The following is a 23,803-nucleotide window of genomic DNA, read 5'->3' on the forward strand; positions in this document are numbered from 1 at the left end:
TTTATTCCAAAAAAAAAAAAAAAAAAATCTGGAGGATTAAAAACAAAACAATACAAACTGAATATCACATCCAAGTACATGGAAAATGAAACGGGTAGGAACTCAAACTTGAGACAACTCGGATAACATAGCAGCAAGTTAAAGCCCATTTTCAAACTCAACATGTCAAACTGGTTTGAAAGGAATCGACGCGAGCTGTAAGAACAGCTGTAGACTCTTCCATGAAATCGGGTTGAGAATGACGCTTTACAACACTGAGATCCTAAAACAGCCAACACAAACTCAAAACCTCCATGTAGAGTAAAACCGAACAAAGTTTTCACACTGCAGGTTCTATGAAACCATTTGTATCTCTCATCACCTGCGGCCCACAAGTTAAATCTGCTCCAAGGCTGAGTTGATGGCCTGAGTTGCGTTTTGAACTGAAAATTGCGTTGAAGTTGGCAACTGAAGTTGGCTCTTGCTGCATTGTTACAGTACAGGGATGAACATGCGGCCGACCAGAAATCGTCTCCAGTCAGCCGTCAGAACACATAGAATGCACCAAACACGTGTAGAGAGTGAAAATGTAGGTAAAACAGAGGAGATGCAGGGTTTCACTCTCCCTTTGTGACCAAATCTTCAATGTAGGCATCCAGCTCATCGTCACTGCTGATCTCAATGTCCTGTGGAACAAAATAAACATGAACACAAAAAACTATGTGAAATTTCCAAAGACAAAAACGTTATTTTTCCATTGATAATTCTAAAGTCATTTAAACTCATTCAATTTTCTTGACAACGGCCTACAAAATCAAAACAAATAGAAAAACTGATTCATACAGGAATGATGTAATGTGTGTAAATGCAGTAAAGTGAGTGAGTGTGTGTGTTCCAGACCTCCTGGACTTTCTGCAGAAGAGCGACGATGTTGGTTCTGAGTTTGCGGAGTTTCTCCTCAGATTCCCGAAGTTTGGCTTCTGCCCCGCTGCTCTTCTCCTCCACGGCTCGTGCCCGTGACTCCGCCCGAGTTTGGTAGGAATTACACAGACTCTGCAGTCCGGCCTCATACTGCTGGAAATACTCTTTCTGCAATTCACAATTAATATGTGTAAGCACTCAAACAACTTAGAATTGATATATCTTTGAAGGCTTCCGTGTAGCAGCAACGATGGTCTGTACTCACGATGGGAAAAGCCACAAGGTCCTCAGCACTCATAGTGTTCACAGAATCTTTAGGGATTCGGAAATCCGGAGGGAAAAAATACCGTAGCAACGTCCTGTGCCAAACAAACCATGAACGACGGGGTTGAAATACATACAAAATGCACATACTATTAACAGAAGAAACCACAAACACACCTCATCATGGTCACAAGGCCTTCTGTGGTCTCTCTGCTCGGCCCGCTCTGAGTCGTGTCAGGCTCAGCAGCAGTGGGCGGAGTTACAGAGCGTGCTGGACCCTGATTGGTGTCTGGACTTCGGGACTCTGGAGAGGCGGGACGCATAAGACGGACGTCATCACTGCCCTTAAAGACCCTGAAAACAAACAAACAAACACAAATTAAACATTTGCTGTATACAAAACATTTTGAAGTTGCAATGAAACAGAACAGATGTTTATTTGTATGCGTTTGTGCACGTACCAGCGGTCTCTTGGAGTGTTCATTGGAACATAGTCGAACTTGACCTTCCAGCGTACGCTCTCCTTTCCCGTCTCTACTGCGGTTACACGACCCGTGAACCATTCGCCATCCACCTTCGCCTCCACCTGAATTCCTTTATCTACGACACACAGTTTATTAGATCTATAAATCACACCCCACAGTTGGATACATCCTTTTATAATGCGCAACAATATGCAAGTTTTACCTTTCTGTGCATTTTTTATCGCATCTTTCTTCAGATCTTCATTAGTGCTATTTGTGATAACCTGACAGAGAAATTAAAACCGCATTAAAGGAATAGTTCACCAAAAAAATTTTAATTAGCTGAATATGTACTTAAACTCAAGCCATCCAAGATTAGGGCTGGACGATATGGCCAAAATTTATATCACAATATATTTCTTAATTTCGGTCGATACAATATAATTCTGATGTCCATATGAACAACATTAAAAAAAGCCTCATGTTGTTGGAGATGGGCTTATTGAAAATGCAAATTGATTGTCTGCCAGCAGGAGGCGCTTCTGGAGCGGCAGAAACAGCGGTTTCCCCGGTAACGGCTGAACACAAAGCAGTGCTGCACTCATGAACGCCACATTATCAGATAAAACAAAAACGCCATCAAAACTTTTCTGAAGACAGTTCTTTTCAGAGATACATTCATGTAAAACACCCACGTTTTGATTTTGAAACTTGCAGTACTCATGTTTATTCAATGAAGTCAACCGCCACAAATAGGAAACATTGGTAATGTATATTGAAATATCGTGTTGAAAATCATATCACTGTTACTGAAAAACATTATATCACAATATATATTGATTTTGAATTATTGTCCACCCCTATCCAAGATATAGATGTGTTTTATTCTTAATGGGAACAGATTTGGAGAAATCATTTTTTTTTTTAGCATTGCATCACTTGTTCAGCAATGGATCTTCTGCAGTGAATCATTGTGATGTTTTTATCAGCTGTTTGGACTCTTATTCTGGCGGCACCCATTCACTGCAGAGGATCCATTGGTGAGCAAGTGATGGAATGCTACATTTCTCCAAATCTGTTCTGATGGATGGCCTGGGGGCAAGAACATATTCAGCACATTTTCATTTTTGGGTGAACTATTCCTTTAAGTGTGTATTAACCACAGTTTCACTCTGGTAACGTGGTGTGAATGTTACCTCAGCATTGGTCTGTTTAACAGCTACTGCGGCTGCGGCTGCCGGTGTTTTTTTTTCCACGATAGCTTTCCCTCGAGCCTGAACAGATGCCGCCATCTTTGATTTTTTGGGTTGTGGTTCATCCTCTTCTGATGCACTGTCTTCTTCGTCGTCCTCCTCTTCTTCTTCTTCCTCTTCCTCCTCTTCACTTTCTTCTTCCTCTGCATCCTCCTCTTCCTGGACTCTACCTTTCTTTAGGTTTCCTTTCTTGTTGGTTGGAGTTTGTTTGCCAGCAGTCTTGGCTGATGATGGCTAACAAAAAACACGTATCAGTTTGTTGTGATATTTTTTTGTGCACTGAAACAGTAAAGTTTGAGTATATAAGACTACTTACTGTCGTGGCACGGCTCTGCGTGACGCTTCTGCGAGCCGATGTCTTTGTGGGCGGCGGTGGGGGCGGGGCTACAGGTTTGGCGGCGGGTTTTGTAGCCTTCGTTGCAGGAGCTGGTGATGATTTTGCTTTGGACGGAGCGGGAGGAGCTGGTGGGGTCCGGGTAGGTCGTGAAGGAGGCGTTGCTTTAGGGGGAGGCGTTTTTGCTATCTGTGGTTGACTGACAACTTTTCTGACGACTGCGGGGAGAGGTGGGGATCGTGGGCGGGGCGCTGCTCGCTGAGATGAGCGGGTCGGCTATTAGGGAGGATAAATAGTTTAAAATATATATATTTATTTATTTTAATATAACGAATAAAACAAAACAATGCATAGCATAGCATGAAACCTGTCAAAAAGATGTCTAAGTCACATTTACATTCTAAAAAAGATAAATAAATAACAGAAATAGAAAATAATAACCAAAATCTGAGATAATATATTTTGCATTAAAATTAAACATTTTTAGGACCAATATTTTCATGAAAGTTAAGCATATTTCACCTCTAGTTATCATACTGTAATGTGAACAAAAGATATATAAATTAGGTAAATTAAGTATTTATACATCATGGTTTAAAAAAAATAAACCATAAAAAAATAAATAGTTCAAAAATAAAAGTCATTATGGCATTGAGAATTTAGTCAGAAAATGTGCTTATAGAGATAGTTTTAAAGATTAAAGAAAGTCTTAAATGTATGGAATGACATGAGGGTGAGTAAATTACACAATCCTTATTCAACTATCCCTTTAATTGTGACTAAAATTATTCAAATTTTAAAAAATATTTTGTCTCTCTTGATTGTGTGGTAAAATGTAACCTAGATATATTTTTGTGAGATTTATCCACAAACATCTAGACAGATACTGTACCTGAAGAGTGCGCTCTTCTGCAGGTTTTGTACTGGCATCTAGAGGGAGCCTCTTTATATCTGCTGCTGATTTTATTGTTTTCTGAATGAGGAGAAATAAAAGCATTAATTTACACAAAATGAACACAAAACAGCTCTGAAATGAGCTGAGATCATGGACAGACCTGCATGGTCTCCAGTTTTTCTTGCTGCTGACGGATTTTCTCTGATAGATCTTTCTGTTTGTCCTCTGATGACTTGATATCCTTTTTCAAAATGCCAATGGGCAAATTCTGCTTCTGCTCAGGAGCGTCACACCTAACAGAGCAGAACAACAAACAGAAGAATGAGGAAGAAACCAAAAAAAGTCTTGAACAGTTAGAAAGCTTCTGGTATCTAATTTCCCAACCTGTCCTGGGTTCCGTCCGGGTTCATGAGACACATCCAGCTGTCTGGGTACCGTTTGTCCACAGCATCCATCTGAAACGGCAGCATCCGCCACTTCAAACACTTATCTACAGGAAGAAAGATTGAAAACATTAAGAAATTATATTTTTCTTCTGAATAAATGTGAGTGTTGTTTGCCTGCTGCAATGATGCAAGGGTGGGCTGCCTGTTCTTTGAGTGTTGTTATGCGGTTACTAGGATGTTCTGGTTGTTTCTTAGGGCGTTTCTATGAGGTTGGTGGGGTGTTCTGGTTGTTAGGGGGTTTCTATGCAGTTGCTAGGGTGTTCTGGATGTTTCTTAGGGCGTTTCTATGCAGTTGCTGGGGTGTTCTGGTTGTTAGGGCATTTCTATGCAGTTGCTAGGGTGTTCTGGTTGTTAGGGGGTTTCTATGCAGTTGCTAGGGTGTTCTGGATGTTTCTTAGGGCGTTTCTATGCAGTTGCTAGGGTGTTTGGTTGTTTCTTAGGGCGTTTCTATGCGGTTGCTGGGGTGTTCTGGTTGTTTCTTGGGGCGTTTCTATGCAGTTGGTGGGGTGTTCTGGTTGTTAGGGGGTTTCTATGCAGTTGCTAGGGTGCTCTGGTTGTTTCTTAGGGCATTTCTGTCACGGTTGCTAGGGTGTTTGGTTGTTTCTTAGGGCACTGGGTGTTCTGGTTGTTTCTTGGGGCGTTTCTATGCAGTTGGTGGGGTGTTCTGGTTGTTAGGGGTTTCTATGCAGTTGCTAGGGTGCTCTGGTTGTTTCTTAGGGCATTTCTATGCGGTTGCTAGGGTGTTCTGGTTGTTTCTTAGGGAGTTTCTATGCGGTTGCTGGGGTGTTCTGGTTGTTTCTTAGGGCATTTCTTTGCAGTTGCTGGGGTGTTCTGGTTGTTTCTTAGGGCATTGGGTGTTCTGGTTGTTTCTTAGGGGGTTTCTATGCAGTTGCTGGGGTGTTCTGGTTGTTTCTTGGGGCGTTTCTATGCAGTTGCTAGGGTGTTCTGGTTGTTTCTTTGGGCATTGGGTGTTCTGGTTGTTTCTTAGGGCATTGGGTGTTCTGGTTGTTTCTTAGGGCATTGGGTGTTCTGGTTGTTTCTTAGGGGGTTTCTATGCAGTTGCTGGGGTGTTCTGGTTGTTTCTTGGGGCGTTTCTATGCAGTTGCTAGGGTGTTCTGGTTGTTTCTTAGGGCATTTCTTTGCAGTTGCTGGGGTGTTCTGGTTGTTTCTTAGGGCATTGGGTGTTCTGGTTGTTTCTTAGGGGGTTTCTATGCAGTTGCTGGGGTGTTCTGGTTGTTTCTTAGGGCGTTTCTATGCAGTTGCTAGGGTGTTCTGGTTGTTTGTTAGGGCATTGGGTGTTCTGGTTGTTTCTTAGGGCGTTTCTATCGGTTGCTAGGGTGTTCTGGTTGTTTCTTAGGGGGTTTCTATGCAGTTGCTAGGGTGTTCTGGTTGTTTCTTAGGGCATTTCTTTGCAGTTGCTGGGGTGTTCTGGTTGTTTCTTAGGGCATTGGGTGTTCTGGTTGTTTCTTAGGGGGTTTCTATGCAGTTGCTAGGGTGTTCTGGTTGTTTCTTAGGGGGTTTCTATGTAGTTACTAGGGTGTTCTGGTTGTTTCTTAGGGCACTGGGTGTTCTGGTTGTTTCTTAGGGGGTTTCTATGCAGTTGATGGGGTGTTCTGGTTGTTTCTTAGGGCATTGAGTGTTCTGGATATCTTTTAGGGTGTTGCTATTTATTTATGCAAATAAATATTTGGCATGTTAAAGGAACTTTTAAGTTTATGTTCATACCACACTGGATGGTGACCGGGATCTCCATGGCTCTCCGTCTGCGAAACCGGAGTTCATTTGAGGGGACGGAGTTCCAGTTAGCCGACAAATAACCAAATTCATCCCAGAATTTCACTATGCCCTTCTGAGCTGTTGAGGGAAACATTTAATTTACGTTAAATTTATTTAAAAAAATATTTGTAGCTATTAAAACTAACAAATTAATCATTCATATCTGCACATATTACACAAAAAGAAAGGCACACAAACTAACCTATACCGATGTCCTTCCAGTACTGGGCGAGATATTCTCCCATGGCTCTCAGTAAGTGTCTGTATTCTTTAGCATCTGCAAAGTCCTGCTTGTTGTGCGTTGGTTCAAGCACTAGATAGGGAACATCCACTACTCCTACAACACCTCCACAGGCCCTGATACACCCACAGACAGTAGTCATCCATACTGTTAATGCTATTGTTACACATCAGCTTACATAATGAAGTTTGTGCATTTTTCACTCACATTCCTCCCTCCAGCTGTGGTCCTGTCTTCTCGTACATCTTAATTAGACGGCTGCAGTTATAGACGAACATTCCGTCCTGGTCTCGTCTCTCGATGTTCACACCGAATATAAAGTTCAGCTCCTTAGGTTCTTTCAAAGCTCTGAAATGGAAAGAAAAACAGACAAAATATCTCAAGGCACTCTTAGAGTGTTTGTAGGTGCACATTACATGTTTTAGGCGTGTATTACTTTTGTTTGGATGCATGGATGGCTTGTTTTCTAGTAGCTTCGGCACGTAACGCCACAGCCGAATCTTGTGCCTTTCTCAGAGCGGCCTAAAATCAGCGACAGAAAATAAAACATATTAAAAACCTGCAGATCCAACAAGCACTTCTAAATTGACATTTAATAAATTAATTGATAAATAAAACTAAAGAAGAAAATGTGAGTAGTTCTGTGAACTGCAGAAAATACTTGAGTCTCGGGGTCAGAAAACCTCTTAAAAAATTATCAATTTCCTATTTTTCTGCCGGAGGTCCTGGACATCTTGTTCAGATGCATGGTATCATGGATTCTATCAAATACCAACAGATAAAAAAATCTAAACCTGACTGAATCTTATAACGGGCCATATTGGGATCTTCCAATGGGACAATAATTCAAAAACGAGCCTCAAAATCAACACAAAAATGGGTCACTGAGCAAAAAATGAAGCTTTTGCCATGGCTGTCCCAGTCCTCTGATCTGAACCCTACAGAAAATGAGTGGGGTGAAGAGGAGAAGCACCAACATTGACCTCGTCAAGTGTTCTCCAAACTCTTCAGGCAATAGGAGAAAACTCAGAGTAGGCATGGGCCGGTATGAGATTCTGACGGTATGATAACCTTAGATAAAAATATCACGGTTTCACGGTATTGCGATTATAGCTCTAAAATATGTTATTTTTAAATGTCTGGGTAAAAAACAACAACGTTTTTTCCACTGAACACAATACATTTTATTTTTAAGAAACATATAGAACATTTTGGAATAGTAAACATGTCAGGCTAAATAATTAATATAAATAATTGAATTCTTGTTACGTGCAGTCACTTAAGTGAGCCTAAACCTGCAGCTCAACAATAATCAGAACATAAATAAATTATTTTCTGCAAAAAAAAAGAAAAATAAAAAATAAATAAAAATGAAAAAAAAAGAAAAAAAATTGAAAATGCAGTCACTTAACCTAAACCTATAGCTCAATAATCAAAAACATAAAATCAAAACAATTTCTGTAAAAAATAAAAAACGCAGTCATTAAACCTGCAGCTCAACAAGGTTTTTGGAGATATGCTCACTTTCTACACATTCATCTTTCAGTCCAAGTTATGAGTGGTGAGGTACCACTCATTTCTCATACACATGTGCACATACACATCAGGAGAGTGCGCGATTGTGTCTCACACACACACACACACACACACACACGGTCTCTCTCCGTATAACACTCAAACAGTGGCAAAGACACCGAGCAAGCAGTTTGTTTCTTTTTTAAATGACGTGATTTTGAACAGATGTAAACAATGGCAGGAGGCTTAAAATTATAGACGTGATAATTTATTGTACTAAATCGCAGAAACGTAGTACTTTAGTCTGCTATTCCCCGCTCTGTGAAGTAACATGAGGGAGGAAACTAGTTGACGTTAGCTAGTTAATTAGGTATGTTATCTGCCTCGGTAGCAAGCAAAATAGTATTTATTTCAACACTGAAACAACCGGTGAATGGGTCTCTGTCTTGATCGAGGGTGCAAGAGGGAGAAATGAAGACGATACAGATATATCGTTTGTGTACGACCTGGATGTATTTATTCAGCGATCGGCGCCAAAATGGCATCTGTACGGAACATCATTGTGTACGGAACATGATTGGTCTACGTTACCCGAGAAATTCCCATACGGCAGACTTCGCCTTTTTCGACGGGGGAAAAAGTTCCAGGGATTCACCTCATGCGGCCATCATCCTACACACAGATGACTCTCACTGACCGCTGTCCGGAGGAGTCGTCGTCGTGTGACTCGTTACGCTCTTCACTGCTCACAACTGAGGGAGTCCGGCACTTTCCGTCTTTGACGACACGTAAAAAAACTGTGCATACCGCAAGAACGGTATAACAGAACATTTTAGTGGTTTTGAAACCGTGAATTTTCCAAACTGCGGTATACCTTGAAACCGGTTATCGTCCCATGCCTAACTCAGAGCTGTTAATTTGGCAAATGGAGGTTTCAAAAAATATTGGAATAAAAGGGTACCGGTAATTGTGGCCAATTTGTATTAGAGAGAAAAAAAATTCATAATGAGATTCCCCCCCTTTTTAAATTCTTATTCTCCAATGAAAGGTTAGATTTTTGTGAATTCTTTAAATAAAAGATCAAAAGGATTAACAATGCAGATTTATTTTCACAGGGTACATATTCACCATATTTACCAAGGGTACCAACAATTCTGACCACAGCTGTAAGTCCTTTTGTCTTACTAACATAAACTATACTTCCAACCACACAACTGCAACGCTGTTTGCAAATGTTCATTTGAACTATGGATTTGGGAAACACCAAATCCTTGAACTACTGGTAATTAGGGATGCACCGATACCACTTTTTCCAGTACTCGCCCGATACCGATACTTTTATTTTTGGTACTTGTCGATACCGAGTACCGATACCGATATTTTCATTGCATTTGTACATTTTTTAAATATTTGGTACAGAAACCAACAGAGTATGTATAATGTTAGTTGGTTAACTTAATTTATCAAATAGATACAGTCAAACCAAAATTTTACTCCTTCAACATTTCTCACATTATCACAGTTTATTCGCTATAGTTTATGGTAGTAAAATATGACAAGAACTCAGAGTTAAACCGTGTCAGAACAAATTCAGCTCGATAATATCAGATAACTTTGATAGAAAGGTATGTGATGGATTACAATCAACCAAAATTATTCAGACAGCTGTTAGTATGACAATATTTACACAACTATCAATACTTTGTCAGGCCACCCTTAGCCTTAATGACAGCCTGTAGTCTCCTGGGCATGCTGTCAGCCAGGTTCATGCAAACCTGAACTTCAGTTTTTTTCCCAGACTCGGTCTGAATAATTTTTGGTCCCAAATTTGTATCAATTTTATTGGTAGTCCACTGTATGAAGAATTTTTGGATATAATATGTCACAGTTTACTTTATTTTGCTATCCTCACTTACATAAATGAACTATAGTGTCCTGCACTCACTAGTAAAAAATATCAAAAATTATATTTGGTCTCTGAATAATTTTTGATTTGACTGTATATCCTTCGGTTATTTTCACACTTAATTATGCACATTAAAATGTATTTTACAAGTTTTTGTTACTCTCACTGTTCATTTTTTTTTTGCTCTATGGTACATCATCTTTAATTCAGTTGCATTAGAGCTGCTAAAATCACGTGTTTTGCTGTAATAATGCAGGGAACCACTCGTTATAAATCTCCTAACTGTGATATTTTCAGAAACAGAAGTCGCGTTTTTCTTTGCTTTTCTTTCTAATGCAGAAACACTCATGAAGCAAGCAAAACATGCACAACGCGTGCACGTATTTGTACTGGTGCAGAATGAGAGGGACAGTACAGCCTAGCGCATTTCACACAGTCTGTTAGTTTCACTTTCGCCAGAAAGTCGTGTATGCTTAAGGTTGAAAATAAATTATTTATTTTATAGTGAATTCCCCTATAAACTGACTTATATTCACGATTCAGTTTTAATCCAAGTGATGCATGCTATGTGAGCGAACATCAACAAAGATCACAGAAGTGCGCGCGCGCTCTCTCTCTCCCTCCCTACCGTTAAGTAACTTGTGCATTGTTTTGCTTACTTGTTTTTGACATATCTGAAAGAACTACAAACGTTCCAGTGATGTCTGTGAGAAAAGTATATTCACTCGACAAGCTCGCGCATCTGCGCCGCCGCGCGCTCAATCCACTCAGCGCTTTGCTTTTCAGTTCGTGCACATCAGCTATAAAGGCATTAATACTGAATGTTTAACATTATTCATTGCATACATCTGCTTCGTAGACATCCTTAATCTCTAATAACTCCATTCTGCTGCATGTTGTCCTGTTTCTTTGTCTGAATATGACACTTATCACATGCTGTGAGGTATCGGCGCTTGGTATCGGGGCATTTTAACGAGTACGAGTACAGGAGCTCAGTATCGGGCCCGATACCCGATACCAGTATCAGTGCATCCCTACTGGTAATGATGGAAATTGCAACCATAGTTGGCTAACTTTGCTCTTGGGAAACAATTTGATGGCCCAAGTCAATCCTTATTCATTGGATATTCTTGTAATCATTTGCTTTTGTTTCAAATTGAGATCCTTGATCTCTGACTGGGATAGTTCAGTTCTGTGTCTGAAGTGTGTGTGCTGGGGTGGTTGTGAAGTCTTACTCTGGCTTCTTTGGATAAATCATCACCAAGCTTTAACTCCAGGGCACGAGCTTTACTCTCGGCCTCTCGTGCCTTCTCCTCAGCTAGAGAGGAAGTCAAACATATGCACAAGAGAAAAAAAGACAGAAAGAAGGGACATGAGTGATTTGATTTTACAGCACAAAGACTAATTCACTGAGAATCCAGTCAAAAACATTTACTTTTCTTCCTTTGTTCCAATCTTTATCAAGAGCAAAAAGATAAATTTATAAATATGCCAATTGCATGTGAAAGCGAGCTGCTACATCCTGTCAAAACTTGTGGTTCAGTGAAGATGTTAAAAGCAGAAATGGTCAGTTAGAGGAAATACCATTAGAAGCCACAAAGCCTGAAGTCAACTTCCCTTAACGCCCAATTCTAGTGAACTTTGAGATGTTTATGTGGACTGAGGTTAAACTCACCAAGTTTCGAGAGATGATCTGCCTTCTTGACCTCCTGCTCCGCACGGGTTTTAAAGCGCGTTGATGTGTATTTGTACATCCTAGAAGTTAAAAGAAAAGAATGCGTAACTTATATATTGAGTCAGGATTTTTTGCCACCGCCTCTGAGGGAGTTTTCACACTTGATTTAGTTCACAAGAACTACTAGTAAAAAAAGGTTTTAAAAAGAGTTTAAAAGTTGAGTCAATTTGGTGTTAAAAAGACCCTGAGATTGTGTATATGTGTGAAACTGGTATTTTTTGTGTTTACCTAGGGTTATATAAGCAACAGGACAATCTCTTGGTTCTGACTTTGTGACCCTGAATGAAGATCCTCATTCTGGGATCGATGTACAGGACAGCAGCATATGCACGGAATGACCTCCTCTCCGGCTTCCTGTTTGCAACATAAACATACGTGTTAGTATTACCAAAAACATCCAACATTCACATGATAAAAACACTTGCCGCATGCCAGCTTAAGAGAAACATCAGTCAGTTTATGATAATTCTGCTCCCGGAAGCCCAACTTCCTATAGGGTTTAACTCCAATCTGATCCACCACTGTTGTCTACCTGATTTAAAGGAATAGTTCAGCCCAAAATTAAAATTAGCTAAAAACGTACTCGCCCTTAGGCCAGCCAAGATGTAGAAGAGTTTGTTTCTTTATCAGATTTGGATAAATGTAGCATTACATCACTTGCACACCAATGGATCCTCTGCAGTGTTAGGTGCCATCAGAATGAGAGTCCAAACAGCTGATAAAAACCATCACAATAATCTACACAACTACAGTCTAGCAATTAACATCTTGTGGAAATGAAAAGCTTGTTTTTGAAAGAATCAAATTCTTCATTAAGACGTTTTTAACTTTAAATAGTTGCTTCCGGCTATTCCATAATATTAGTTTCTCAAATGAAAAACCATCTAGTCTGAATCAGACGAGAAATATACACAGACCAAGCGCAATTTACAAGATAAAACCGATCTAAACAAATACGTTAGTGGGCTTTGATGTGAAAGGGCAACAGGGGATCGGCTTTTTTAATTTTGGACTAGTATTTTGGCCAGAATAGGCTATTCATTGTTTCCCCTGCCATTATATTAGGCACCCCCCTTAAAGGTCAAATGCTTTTTATGCTTTCTGGGATGGTACTCAAATGGTTCAGGTCATACTTAGAAGGGAGAGGTTATTATACGAGTATAGGAGAGCATAAGTCAAAGTGGACATCCATGACGTGCGGAGTCCCACAAGGCTCAATTTTTGCACCGCTCTTGTTTAGCCTGTATATGCTCCCACTAAGTCAGATAATGAGGAAAAACTAGATTGCCTATCACAGCTATGCTGATGATACCCAGATTTACCTAGCCTTATCTCCAAATGACTATAGCCCCATTGACTCCCTCTGCCAATGCATTGATGAAATTAACAGTTGGATGTGCCAGAACTTTCTTCAGTTAAACAAGGTGAAAACTGAAGTCATTGCATTTGGAAACAAAGATGAAAGTTCTCAAGGTGAATGCATACCTTGACTCTAGGGGTCAATCAACTAAAAATCAAGTCAAAATTCTTGGGGTGATTTTGGAGACAGACCTTAGTTTCAGTAGTCATGTCAAAGCAGTAACTAAATCAGCATACTATCATCTCAAAAACATTGCAAGAATTAGATGTTTTGTTTTCAGTCAAGATTTGGAGAAACTTGTTCATGCCTTTATCACCAGCAGGGTGGATTATTGTAATGGTCTCCTCACCGGCCTTCCAAAGAAGACCATTAGACAGCTGCAGCTCATCCAGAACGCTGCTGCTGGGATTCTGACTAGAACCAGAAAATCTGAGCATATCACACCAGTCCTCAGGTCCTTACACTGGCTTCCAGTTACATTTAGGATTGATTTTAAAGTACTTTTACTCGTTTATAACTCACTCAATGGCCTAGGACCTAAATACATTGCAGATATGCTCACTGAATATAAACTTAACAGACCACTCAGATCATTAGGATCAAGTAAGAAATACCAAGGTTTCACACAAAAAAAGGGGAGTCTGCTTTTAGTTATTATGCCGCCCGCAGTTGGAACCAACTTCCAGAAGAGATCAGATGTGCTGAAACATTAGCCACATTTAAATCCAGACTCAAAACTCATCTGTTTAGCTGTGCATTTGTTGAATGAGCAGTGTGCTACATCTGAACTGATTGCACTGTATTTTATGTATAATCATTTTCTATTCTTAACTGTTTTAAATTCATTTTAAATCAATTTTTACATCATTTTAAAAGTTTAAACAGAAGGCTAAAGTAAGTGCTGTGATGGTAAAGAGAATGTGGGCAAAGAAAGACAAGTGTGCTGGTTAATCAGTTAAAAGTAGGACCTCTGAGTTCTATTTGCTTGGTTTATGATGGTCAAAATAAGGAGGAGGTGAAGTAGTGGAATAGTTAGTTGTTTTGGAAGGTTTTTTTCACTTAGTGCGGAAGAGTTTGAACAAATCTTGAGAATGTTTGTTTTTAAATTCCTTGTTTTTATTGTTGTGATTATTTTTTTAATGACTATTTTACTTCCTTTTATGTAAAGCACTTTGAATTACCACTGTGTATTAAATGTGCTATATAAATAATCTTGCCTTGCCTTATTTATCTTATTTACACGACGGCATGTCATTTCTGTCTCTACGTTATATGGTTGTGCGCTTACAATTCTCCTCTGCTCTCTGTATCGTGCGCGCACACACAGGTGAGCACACTCCCACTAGTATTTGTAAATATTAGCAAAAGGCTATTTAAATATGAACATGTCTCCATGAATGGCGCTGACCTGCGGTTTTGTTTACTACTTGTACTGAAACGCACGTGACGCTTGCGATGATAATAAAGGTCTTCCGTCTCACTAATGAGATAAATACGAACAACAATCTCCAGAACTGCTCTGAGAGTCACTTCACGTGCATTTGACCGTTTCATACACACAGAAATGTAAAGGTATTCGGCAACCCGTCAAAATAAAAGTTTGGTTTAACTTGACATTGTGGCAGAAATATATTACTATTGTTCAGTAGAATGTATGAAATAGGCTACTACAACTACTAAAATTATTAAAACCTTATTTTTAAGGAATAATCATACAATATTTCTTCAAATGTTTTAATCATAATATTATATCACCTTTACTTTCCAAAAAATAAAATGTTTAATTTTCTTTAATTAAAAGATAAAAAAAATTTAAATACACAACACAGAATTTCTGAGGAAAAAAATTCATAAGGCTATTGTAAGAATAAATGAAACTTGTTTTTATGCTTTCAAATAATTAGACATGCTAAAACACAGAATTTGTTAACAATAAAACATAAGGTTGGAAAAAATAAAACATTTCATAGGGCCCTAAACATGTAATTTGTGTTAAATTTTAAATCAATTGATGTTAAATTGTTTACGTTTCATGATTTTAATTAATTAGACATGCTTTTTGATTAATAAATTTAATTTAACCATTAAAGAGGAGTACAGAAAAATTAAACCGGAAAAAAAACGAACCTTAAAGTTAAAACACCTAAATAATGGATTTGTTTCTTACAAATACGCAGCTTTTGGCTTCACAAAACATTGGACTGGAGCAGTGTGGATTGTTGTGATGTTTTTATCAGCTGTTTGGACTCTCATACTGACGGCACCCATTCACTGCAGAGGATCCATCAAATGCTACATTTCTCCAAATCTGTTCCCATGAAGAAACAAACTCATCTACATCTTGGATGGCCTGAGAATGCAGTAAATTTTCATTTGGTGTGAATTACTGCTTTAAGTGTGTTTACTTACGGTTGGTGCTAAGATCTACAGAAAAGTGAAGAACTGGGTCCGTATTTATCAAGCTTCTTAAAGTGCCATTTTAGTCTTAAGTGCTGAGAATTCATGAAATTTACTCCTACTTTCAAACTAAAAAAAAGCAAGTTATCAAATTTCTTAAAGCTAAGAATCACTCTTACTCTCCCAGTTATTTAAGACAGCTCGAGAGGTCTCTCATGTGGTTAGGAGTTGCCAGTAGGGGCTTGTGATGGTGCTGGGTAGGGTTGGGTACCGAACTCGGTACTTTTAAGGGTACGGACCGAATTGCGTTGGTACTACCGAGTATCGATTCACATTAAATCATTCGGTACCTGATAACGCATTTGGGCGCATACGAGAGAGAGAGAGAGAGAGAGAGAGAGAGAGAGAGAGAGAGAGACCCTATGACTTGTCACCCCTGAAACTCTTTAAAACACAACACAGGGCAAACCGAAATGTTCTGAAGTGTGCTTACATTTCTAGGGTCATATGGTTTCCACGAAAACACGGACAGGATGGCGGAGTTCATTCATAAAAACGGAATTTACTCTATAGCGCGGAATGCCACGGAATTCTTAATTTTGGATGAATAAAAGAAGGTCTGTCACTTAATTCGAATCGCAATATGAACTAGTGTATGTGAATATTAAAAGGCAAAAACACGGTTTAAATATGAATCCTGCACGTTCCGTTAGCCTCAGTATGTATGAATGGCAGAGACGCGGTTTTGTTTACTACACAAATATTGAAGCACACGACTCTGCACTACATGAACACATGAACTTACAGGCTGTGAGAGTCACTTCATGAGAATTTTACCATTTCATTTGACAAAACCAGCATCATATCATATACTGTGTACACACAGAAACTTCACGGCAACATGTCAAAATAAAAGTGCGGTCTAACAGAAATATATTACTCTTGTATTAATTTTGTACAGTATAATGTACGTCTTTATATATTCCATTTACTGACAAATTTAAATTAAAAAATTAAATGATAAAAAATAATTGGTAACACTTTAGAATAGGGAACACTAATTCACTATTAACTATGACTTTTCCCTCAATAAATTCCAAATTGGCTGCTTATTAATAGTCAGTAAGGTAGTTGTTAAGATTAGGTGTTGGGTAGGATTAGGGACATAGAATAAGGTCATGTAGAATAAGACATTAATATGTGCTTAATTAGTACTAATAAATGGCTAATATTGTAGTAATATGCATGCTAATAAGCAACTAGTTAAGAGACCCTAAAATAAAGTATTATCAAATAATTATTACAACCACATTAACCACTTAATTGTAGAAAAAAATACAATTATTAAAACTTTTTAAAAGTAGTATTCACACAATTTTTCTACCATGTATTAATATTAACAGTAAACCTGTTTGTTTGCCAAAAATTAAAAGGGTTTAATTTTCATTTGATTAAAAATAAATGTTTCATGCCTTCATTTGATTATCAGAAAAAATAAAACAAGAATTTCTGGATGAAAAAAAAGAAAAAAAAAATTGTAGGGCCCTATTGTTCAAAATGTTGAAATTGAGAGTTTTGGACTTATTTTTTCACTGAAATAAATGTTTTTGTTATTACACAGAGAGTAAAGTACCGAAAAAAGGTACCATTGGGTACCGGTACCGAATTTCAGGTACTGATACCGGTACCGTACCGGTTCAAATGTGAATGGTACCCAACCCTAGTGCTGGGGAGACAAAGACGTGCGCGAATCTATCAGGTGAGGAAGAATGTTCTTGAAATGTTTGACGACGAGCACTTAATCAAACAGTAACATTTCCTATGTAACAGTAATTCAAACAGAAAACGAGCAAAGAACATTTACAGTGCATCCGGAATGTATTCACAGCGCTTCACTTTTTCCACATTTTATGTTACAGCCTTATTCCAAAATGGATTAAATTCATTGTTTTCCTCAAAATTCTACAAACAATACCCCATAATGACAATGTGAAAGAAGTTTGTTTGAAATCTTTGCAAATTTCTTAAAAAAAAAAAAAATCACATGTACATAAGTATTCACAGCATTTGCCATGACACTCAAAATTGAGCTCAGGTGCATCCTGATCATCCATAAAATGTTTCTACAACTTGATTGGAGTCCACCTGTGGTCAATTCAGTTGATTGGACATGATTTGGAAAGACACACACCTGTCTATATAAGGTCTTGCAGTTAACCGTGCATGTCAGAGCACAAACCAAGCCATGAAGTCCAAGGAATCGTCTGTAGACCTCTAAAACAGGATTGTATCGAGACACAAATCTGGAGATGGGTACAGAACAATTTCTGCAGCATTGAAGGTTCACAGAAGCATGTAGTCTCTGTTACCCTTAATAGAAGAAGTTTGAAACAACCAAGACTTTTCCTAGATCTAGCCTCCTGGCCAAACTGAGCAATTGATGGAGAAGAGCCTTGTTTAGACTGGTGACCAAGAACCTGATGGTCACTCTAGTTGAGCTCCATGATCATAACTGGAGATGGGAGAAATCTACAAAAGGACAAACATCACTGCAACACTCCACCGATCTGGGCTTTATGGCAGTGTGGCCAAACTCCTTAGTGAAGATGCATAGAAACACACTTGGAATTTGCAAAATAGCAACTAAAGGACCCTCAGACTGTGAGAAACAGGATTCTCTGGTCTGATGAACCTCAATTCCAAACATCATGTTTGAAGGAAACCAGCTCTGCTCATCAGTTGCAGAGTACCATCCCAAAAGTAAAGTGTGCTGGTAGCAGCCTCATGCTGTGGGGCTGTTTTTCAGTGGCAGGGTCCGAGGGACTCGTCAGAGTAGAAGAAAAGCTCAATGCACCAAAATATAGAGATAGCCTTAATGAAAACCCAGGCCAGAGCATTCAAAACCTCAGACTGGGCCGAAGGTATACCTTCCAACAGGACAATGACCCTAAACACACAGCAAGAGTGGCTCATAGACAACTCTGTGAATGTCCTTGAGTGGCCCAGCCACAGCCTGGGATTGAACCCAATCAAATATTTCTGGAGAAACCTGAAAATGTGCATCTGCCCCCATCCAACCTGACAGAGCTTGAGAGGTGAAGAGGTGAGGTGAAGAATGGCAGATAATTGCCAAATGATGATGTGCAAAGCTTGTCGCATCATACCCAAAAAGACTTGAGGCTGTAATTAGTGCCAAAGGTGCTTCAATAAAGTATTGAGTGAAGGATGTGAATACTTATGTACATGTGATATTTTTATTTTTTTATTTTTAAATACATTTTCAAAGATTTCAAACAAACTTTTTCATGTTGTCATTATGGAGTATTGTTTGTAGACTTTTGAGGAAAATAATGAATTTAATCCATTTTGGAATAAGGCTGTAGCATAAAATTTGGAAAAAGTGAAACACTGTGAATACTTCCCGGTGTTGTTTATACCAACCACGCTGCCGCACGTTTCTGAAGCGTCCCATTAGTGGCTCTCGGCACTACATCACTGAAGATAGGCACCTAGTCTATTTTTGACTGATAATAATATTAATCATCTTGCTATCGTCAACAATAATCGGCACAACCCTAAAGGCAGGTCAGTTAACAGCACACTGGTTTAAATTTGTAATTAAGACACAGTGGAAAACATGTTTATCTTTCATTCCCAATGTGTATATCAAAATGTAGTCTCTTGAAAATTCTTTATTGTCAAATGTGTGTTGAATGTAAACTCCTCTTAGGAATGTCATCATTCAATGTGAATTTATCTGAGAATATTCTTAAATAAGGAAACCCATTCAGTGATTGGTCCATGCCGTCATCCAAAATCCCGTTTGTGGCACAGCAAAGTGTCGTGAATCAACTCTAAGACTGACACTTAAGATTTAGTCCTTCACTTTGCTTAAAGATGCTTGATAACGAACTTTTAAGCGCAGCTTTGAGCCAAGAATTTTTTTGCACTTAAGTCAATTCTTACTCTTGAGAGTAATTTTTAGAGGCTTGATAAATACGGGACCAGATCATTTGCGTGTTAACTCACACTCCCTCTACAGGCGTCCCAGCCATCAGAATGTCCTGGTGGTCTGTTTCCACATCCAACTCCGGCTCTCGGTTATCCATCAACTTCAAGTTATAAACAACAACCAGCGTACCTACAAACACACAGTACTTAGATTTAACAGCCTCATTCAAGACAATCTAATGGATTTCATTTTTGACAAGCTGTTGTAAAAACCAACCACTGGGTCCTTCGATCTTCTTGAACTGGCGGAATAGCTGCTCTTCATTCTTAAAAGGTGAATACTTAAAGATGAGTTCAGTCTCAGTAGCGTACTTCTCTGTGTCTTGAGTCAGAGGCTGCTGTGTCTTCGCATCCCAACTGGGTAATGGGACAATCACCTTCGAGAACAGGCCAAAAACTCTCAGAGGTCTGCTTTTTTTGTTCAGAATGAGTGGTTGTATATGATGCCTGAAATCAACGTCTTACCTCGTCCAGACCCTCTTCTTCATGAAACGTTCGCGACAAAAACAAACACGTTAACTTGTCATCTTTTTTGGTGAAAAGAATGAAGTCCTTCCCAATACGCATGGAACCCCTAAAAAAGACCAGGATGTTTATGTATTACAAAAAACCTAAATATCAAGATGCGTGCAGCTTATTGGTTTGAGAGAAAAAGTGTCATAATACTTACGACTTTAATCCGTTTCCATACTGGCCAATGTGAGTGGACTCTGGGAATCGTTTGCTTGATTTGCCGAACTGGATGACATGTGTGGCTTCGCCTATTCAAAACATTTCTACGGTCATCACGGTGTCGTGTATGAGATGTAGTTGAGTGGAAATTCATGCATGTTGTGGTATGAATGGTTCAGTTTTCTTTTCTTTACTCACTGGGGTCCATTCCAGTGCCATCGTCAAGAAAACACAGCATAAACCCGCCTCTCAGATCTGGTCTCTTCTCTGATTGGCCACAACAAATGAATATTAACATATATTAGGGGTCAATTTATTTTGTTACAATACCTATTTTTGCTAGTGTTGAAATGTATTACTGTAACATAAAACTATTGTATCCAACCTGTGTAGATGTCTATCCGTGTGGCATTTGCATCTCTGTAGATGAGAAATGGAGTGAATGTTCACTTTAATGGTGCAAATCATTTCAATGATTCCTCAGTATGTGCCAGTAATACTTAATAATTACTGACGGAAAAAACAGTGTTAGTACCTTGAGTTGTCCACGAGTTCGGCCAACGCTCCAAAAAGAAACTCATGGGTTGTCCTGTCAGCAATAAAATATTTAATCAGCAACAAAAAAAAAAAAAAGTGATCTTTTCCATAGCCCTGTGTTACTTTTGTAGCTTATGGTTGATGATTGCGCAGCAGTACGCAACAAAGTTGAGTTGTTACACAAGACCAATTCAGCATTATTAAAACATTGTCACGAATGTACAACCAAAACAACATCCGCCCTGCTGACAAAAACAACAGAACCCTGCCCAAAACACAATAGAAAATGTAATGGTTTTAATGGTTATAATGGGAATTGTATTGGTTTTAATGGAAACTATAATGGTGTCTACTGGTATGTGATGGATTCTATTGGTGGGATGTTAAATCCAATTGGAAAAATGCCCAAAACACACTACAAAAAGGAATTTTGTAATGGTTTTACTGGAAAAAGCCAACGGTTTATAATGGTATTTTAATGGAAACCATTGGAATTTCTGTGATTGTTTCTATTGTTTTTTTAGCAGGGTGACTGTTCACCGACCAACCATCAATGGATGTTGACAAAAAAAGGACGCTTTTGAGAATCACATGTTCCTGTGGTGTACCAAGTTCATCAATCAAAAAATTGTAACAGTCAACACTAATCTGCTTTGCATTTATATAAGATGTAATTGTCAGATGATACATTATCATTTTTACACTAACCTATGCTCAAGAACACAATTTTCTGTGATCCCACAGCTGCATAATCTAAACACTTAAAATCAAGCACACAGTCTCAAAAATACCAAAGGAATCCTTCCCAGAGTCCTCATGGTAGCCTGTTTCAGGACGTTTCTCTTACTGTAATGGTTGTACCAAACTCCATTATTAAAATGTTTCATTTAACTGCCCAATAATTTTTTATATAAATCGCAAATATGCAAAAATATCATCAAACATGCACATAAACACACTAAAATTAGTACTTACGAGTTTGTGTGCAGATATTCAAAGGTGAGCTGAGCTCGGTTTAGCGAGCTGTAATTTGTGTAGGCCATCGTCTCAAAATAAAACTAAATTAAAACAAAGAGAAATCCAGCTGATTGTATTCACGTCTCGTCTCTACATTCTTCTCATATGATGAGAATCAAGTGTGATTGTTCAACACCTAGAAAACAAGAAACAAACATGTCAGTACAAACCATCCAAAGATCTATCGCAAAACTGTAGTATACCACCTGTTGACCAACTCATTGGAAAATGTAATATTAACATACAGCTTACTGTGATTTATACTTTTTATAAACAGTAATACACAACAATACAAACGTTTCAAGCAGTAGTATGCTACGTTACGGCTATGATGACCACATGTTGCGTCCAGTGACATTTTTTTGTATATTTATTTGGTTAGTTTGCATTTTTAATTCAGTTTTGAGTAAAAACCTCTCTTTACTTGAAGCTGTCAAATTAAGAAGTCAAAATAGAGATCATAATTACTTCCAGTGCATTCAAGTGCAATGCATTGTGGGGATCCATACAGTGTGTTATGCTGCATACTGCATTTTGGCAAATGTTTTTGAATACTGTGCCTAGTACACATACTGCACATCACAGAAACTGTAAAGTAGTGTTATATCGAGAATAGCCTCAAACTGAACAGAGAAAAACTCAGTATTTGAAACCTTATGACACTACAACATTTGCCATTCTGTGTGCTTTTACATCTGTCATATTAAAATTGTGTGGCTTTTTAATCACGTTTCATACTGTAGGCATGCCTGATGAATTTGTTGTGCATTTACACACTTCTGCCTTTTAAAACGATAATGCATGTTTTCTTTTTTTTTCTGGGCTAAATAATGAATTATACATGTGATCATAAATGAGTTGTCTCTGAGGGACATTTTACTGTCCGCCCTTGAACTGCCTAAATTCACACAGAAACACACGCCAGGCCAACCCATGCTGCAAGGCCCTTAAGATCCATGCAACAGCCGAGACTGATGATCAGCTAACACTTTCATTCACTAAACGCTCAAATTAGTATCTAGACTGTCGAATGTAACTCCTGACTCATGCAATAAAGCATGCACAGGGGCACTGGTCAAATAACTGCGGCCTGCCCATAACAACCGTCTACATTTACAAAACCAGCAGCCTTTGTACAGTAACACAAGCAATAAATGTGATTTCAATAATGCAAACCATTTAACCATTCCGCGACCTCCGTTTGATTTTATCCAAAGGTTTCTGCCTGTTGCATGAGGAAAACTACCAAACAGAACGCGTTTATTCCTTTTTCGTTCATAGAAAGTAGACGCAAGGCCTCGAATCGCTCCAGCAGCTTTTTTCCCTCGAACAACACGCACAAGCAACGAGACAGCATGCCCCGCCCTCCTCGCAGCGCTCAGCCAATCGCGTTGCTCGCTGCGTCATTACGCGCGTCTGATTAGTTGAAGTCGCCGTCGTTTAACGTAAAGCAGGAAGTAAGTGTGTTGGTCCATGAAGGAATGTGGCGTGGAAAAACGCGGGGAGGCAAAATCGTGCTAAAAGCACAACACGACTAATCGATAAGCTGACCTGCTGCTATTGGTTTTTAAAATCCTGTTAAAAGGTAATAATGATACGACAACATTTATGTAATATGAAACCATGAGGTCGCGTTTTGTCAGTTGATTTACTAATAGTAATAGCATATAGTTTTGTGGTTTAAGCTGTACAGTATGTAAGCGTTTTAGCAACACACTTCTGATAAAAGGTGAATGCTGACGATGAAAGCTGTAAGTTATGTAATGGACGAAAGGGACAAAATGTCTGCCGTCTCTTCTGAACATAAAAGCTGTTGGATCTATTCAGACAGATACCATTCACTGATTTCGAAGTGCTGTAATGTTTTTATACTACTGAAATTGGTGAGAAATCACACCTGTTTATGTGACTTGACTCTGAAAGCCGCAAAGAAAAAAAAAAACATGTAGGGGTTGCGGCCCGCACTTTTTAGCCAATAAGAAAACACTGGCTGCTTTTTACATGTTCGGATTGGCTGATGTTTCTCTGGGGGCGGGGTTTGAAGAAGGTGTGTTGTTGATGGAGTGGGTGGTGGTTTTAT

General features: G+C 38.8%; 1 protein-coding gene across 1 annotated transcript; it reads right to left on the reverse strand.

The window, feature by feature from the left end:
• Nucleotides 1-23,083, reverse strand: morc2 (MORC family CW-type zinc finger 2). Its single transcript, XM_058767429.1, has 27 exons — nucleotides 22,900-23,083; nucleotides 21,682-21,859; nucleotides 20,705-20,758; nucleotides 20,555-20,589; nucleotides 20,368-20,436; nucleotides 20,168-20,258; nucleotides 19,963-20,071; nucleotides 19,715-19,874; nucleotides 19,516-19,627; nucleotides 11,958-12,083; nucleotides 11,670-11,749; nucleotides 11,230-11,312; nucleotides 7,010-7,095; nucleotides 6,781-6,921; nucleotides 6,535-6,689; nucleotides 6,282-6,410; nucleotides 4,495-4,600; nucleotides 4,271-4,403; nucleotides 4,108-4,188; nucleotides 3,198-3,491; nucleotides 2,825-3,115; nucleotides 1,852-1,912; nucleotides 1,626-1,764; nucleotides 1,342-1,518; nucleotides 1,166-1,259; nucleotides 880-1,068; nucleotides 1-665 (listed from the first exon to the last, which is right to left on the reverse strand). Exons 2-27 carry the CDS (start codon nucleotides 21,747-21,749, stop codon nucleotides 597-599), a joined length of 3,132 nt encoding a protein of 1,043 aa, XP_058623412.1. The 5' UTR covers nucleotides 21,750-21,859; nucleotides 22,900-23,083; the 3' UTR covers nucleotides 1-596.
• Between the last annotated feature and the right edge of the window lie 720 nt (nucleotides 23,084-23,803).

The sequence above is a fragment of the Onychostoma macrolepis genome, chromosome 25 (genome assembly GCF_012432095.1).
Source record: "Onychostoma macrolepis isolate SWU-2019 chromosome 25, ASM1243209v1, whole genome shotgun sequence".
In the NCBI taxonomy this organism is placed as follows: domain Eukaryota; kingdom Metazoa; phylum Chordata; class Actinopteri; order Cypriniformes; family Cyprinidae; genus Onychostoma; species Onychostoma macrolepis.

What these genes read in the sequence shown, in the direction of transcription:
- morc2 (XM_058767429.1), bottom strand. Translation starts at nt 21,749, where the DNA reads ATGGCCTACACAAATTACAGCTCGCTAAACCGAGCTCAGCTCACCTTT. An exon ending in GGCCTTGTGACCATGATGAG is followed by an intron (nt 1,260 to 1,341) that starts GTGTGTTTGTGG and finishes TGTTTGGCACAG; the next exon opens with GACGTTGCTACGGTATTTTT. An exon ending in ACCTTGTGGCTTTTCCCATC is followed by an intron (nt 1,069 to 1,165) that starts GTGAGTACAGAC and finishes TGTGAATTGCAG; the next exon opens with AAAGAGTATTTCCAGCAGTA.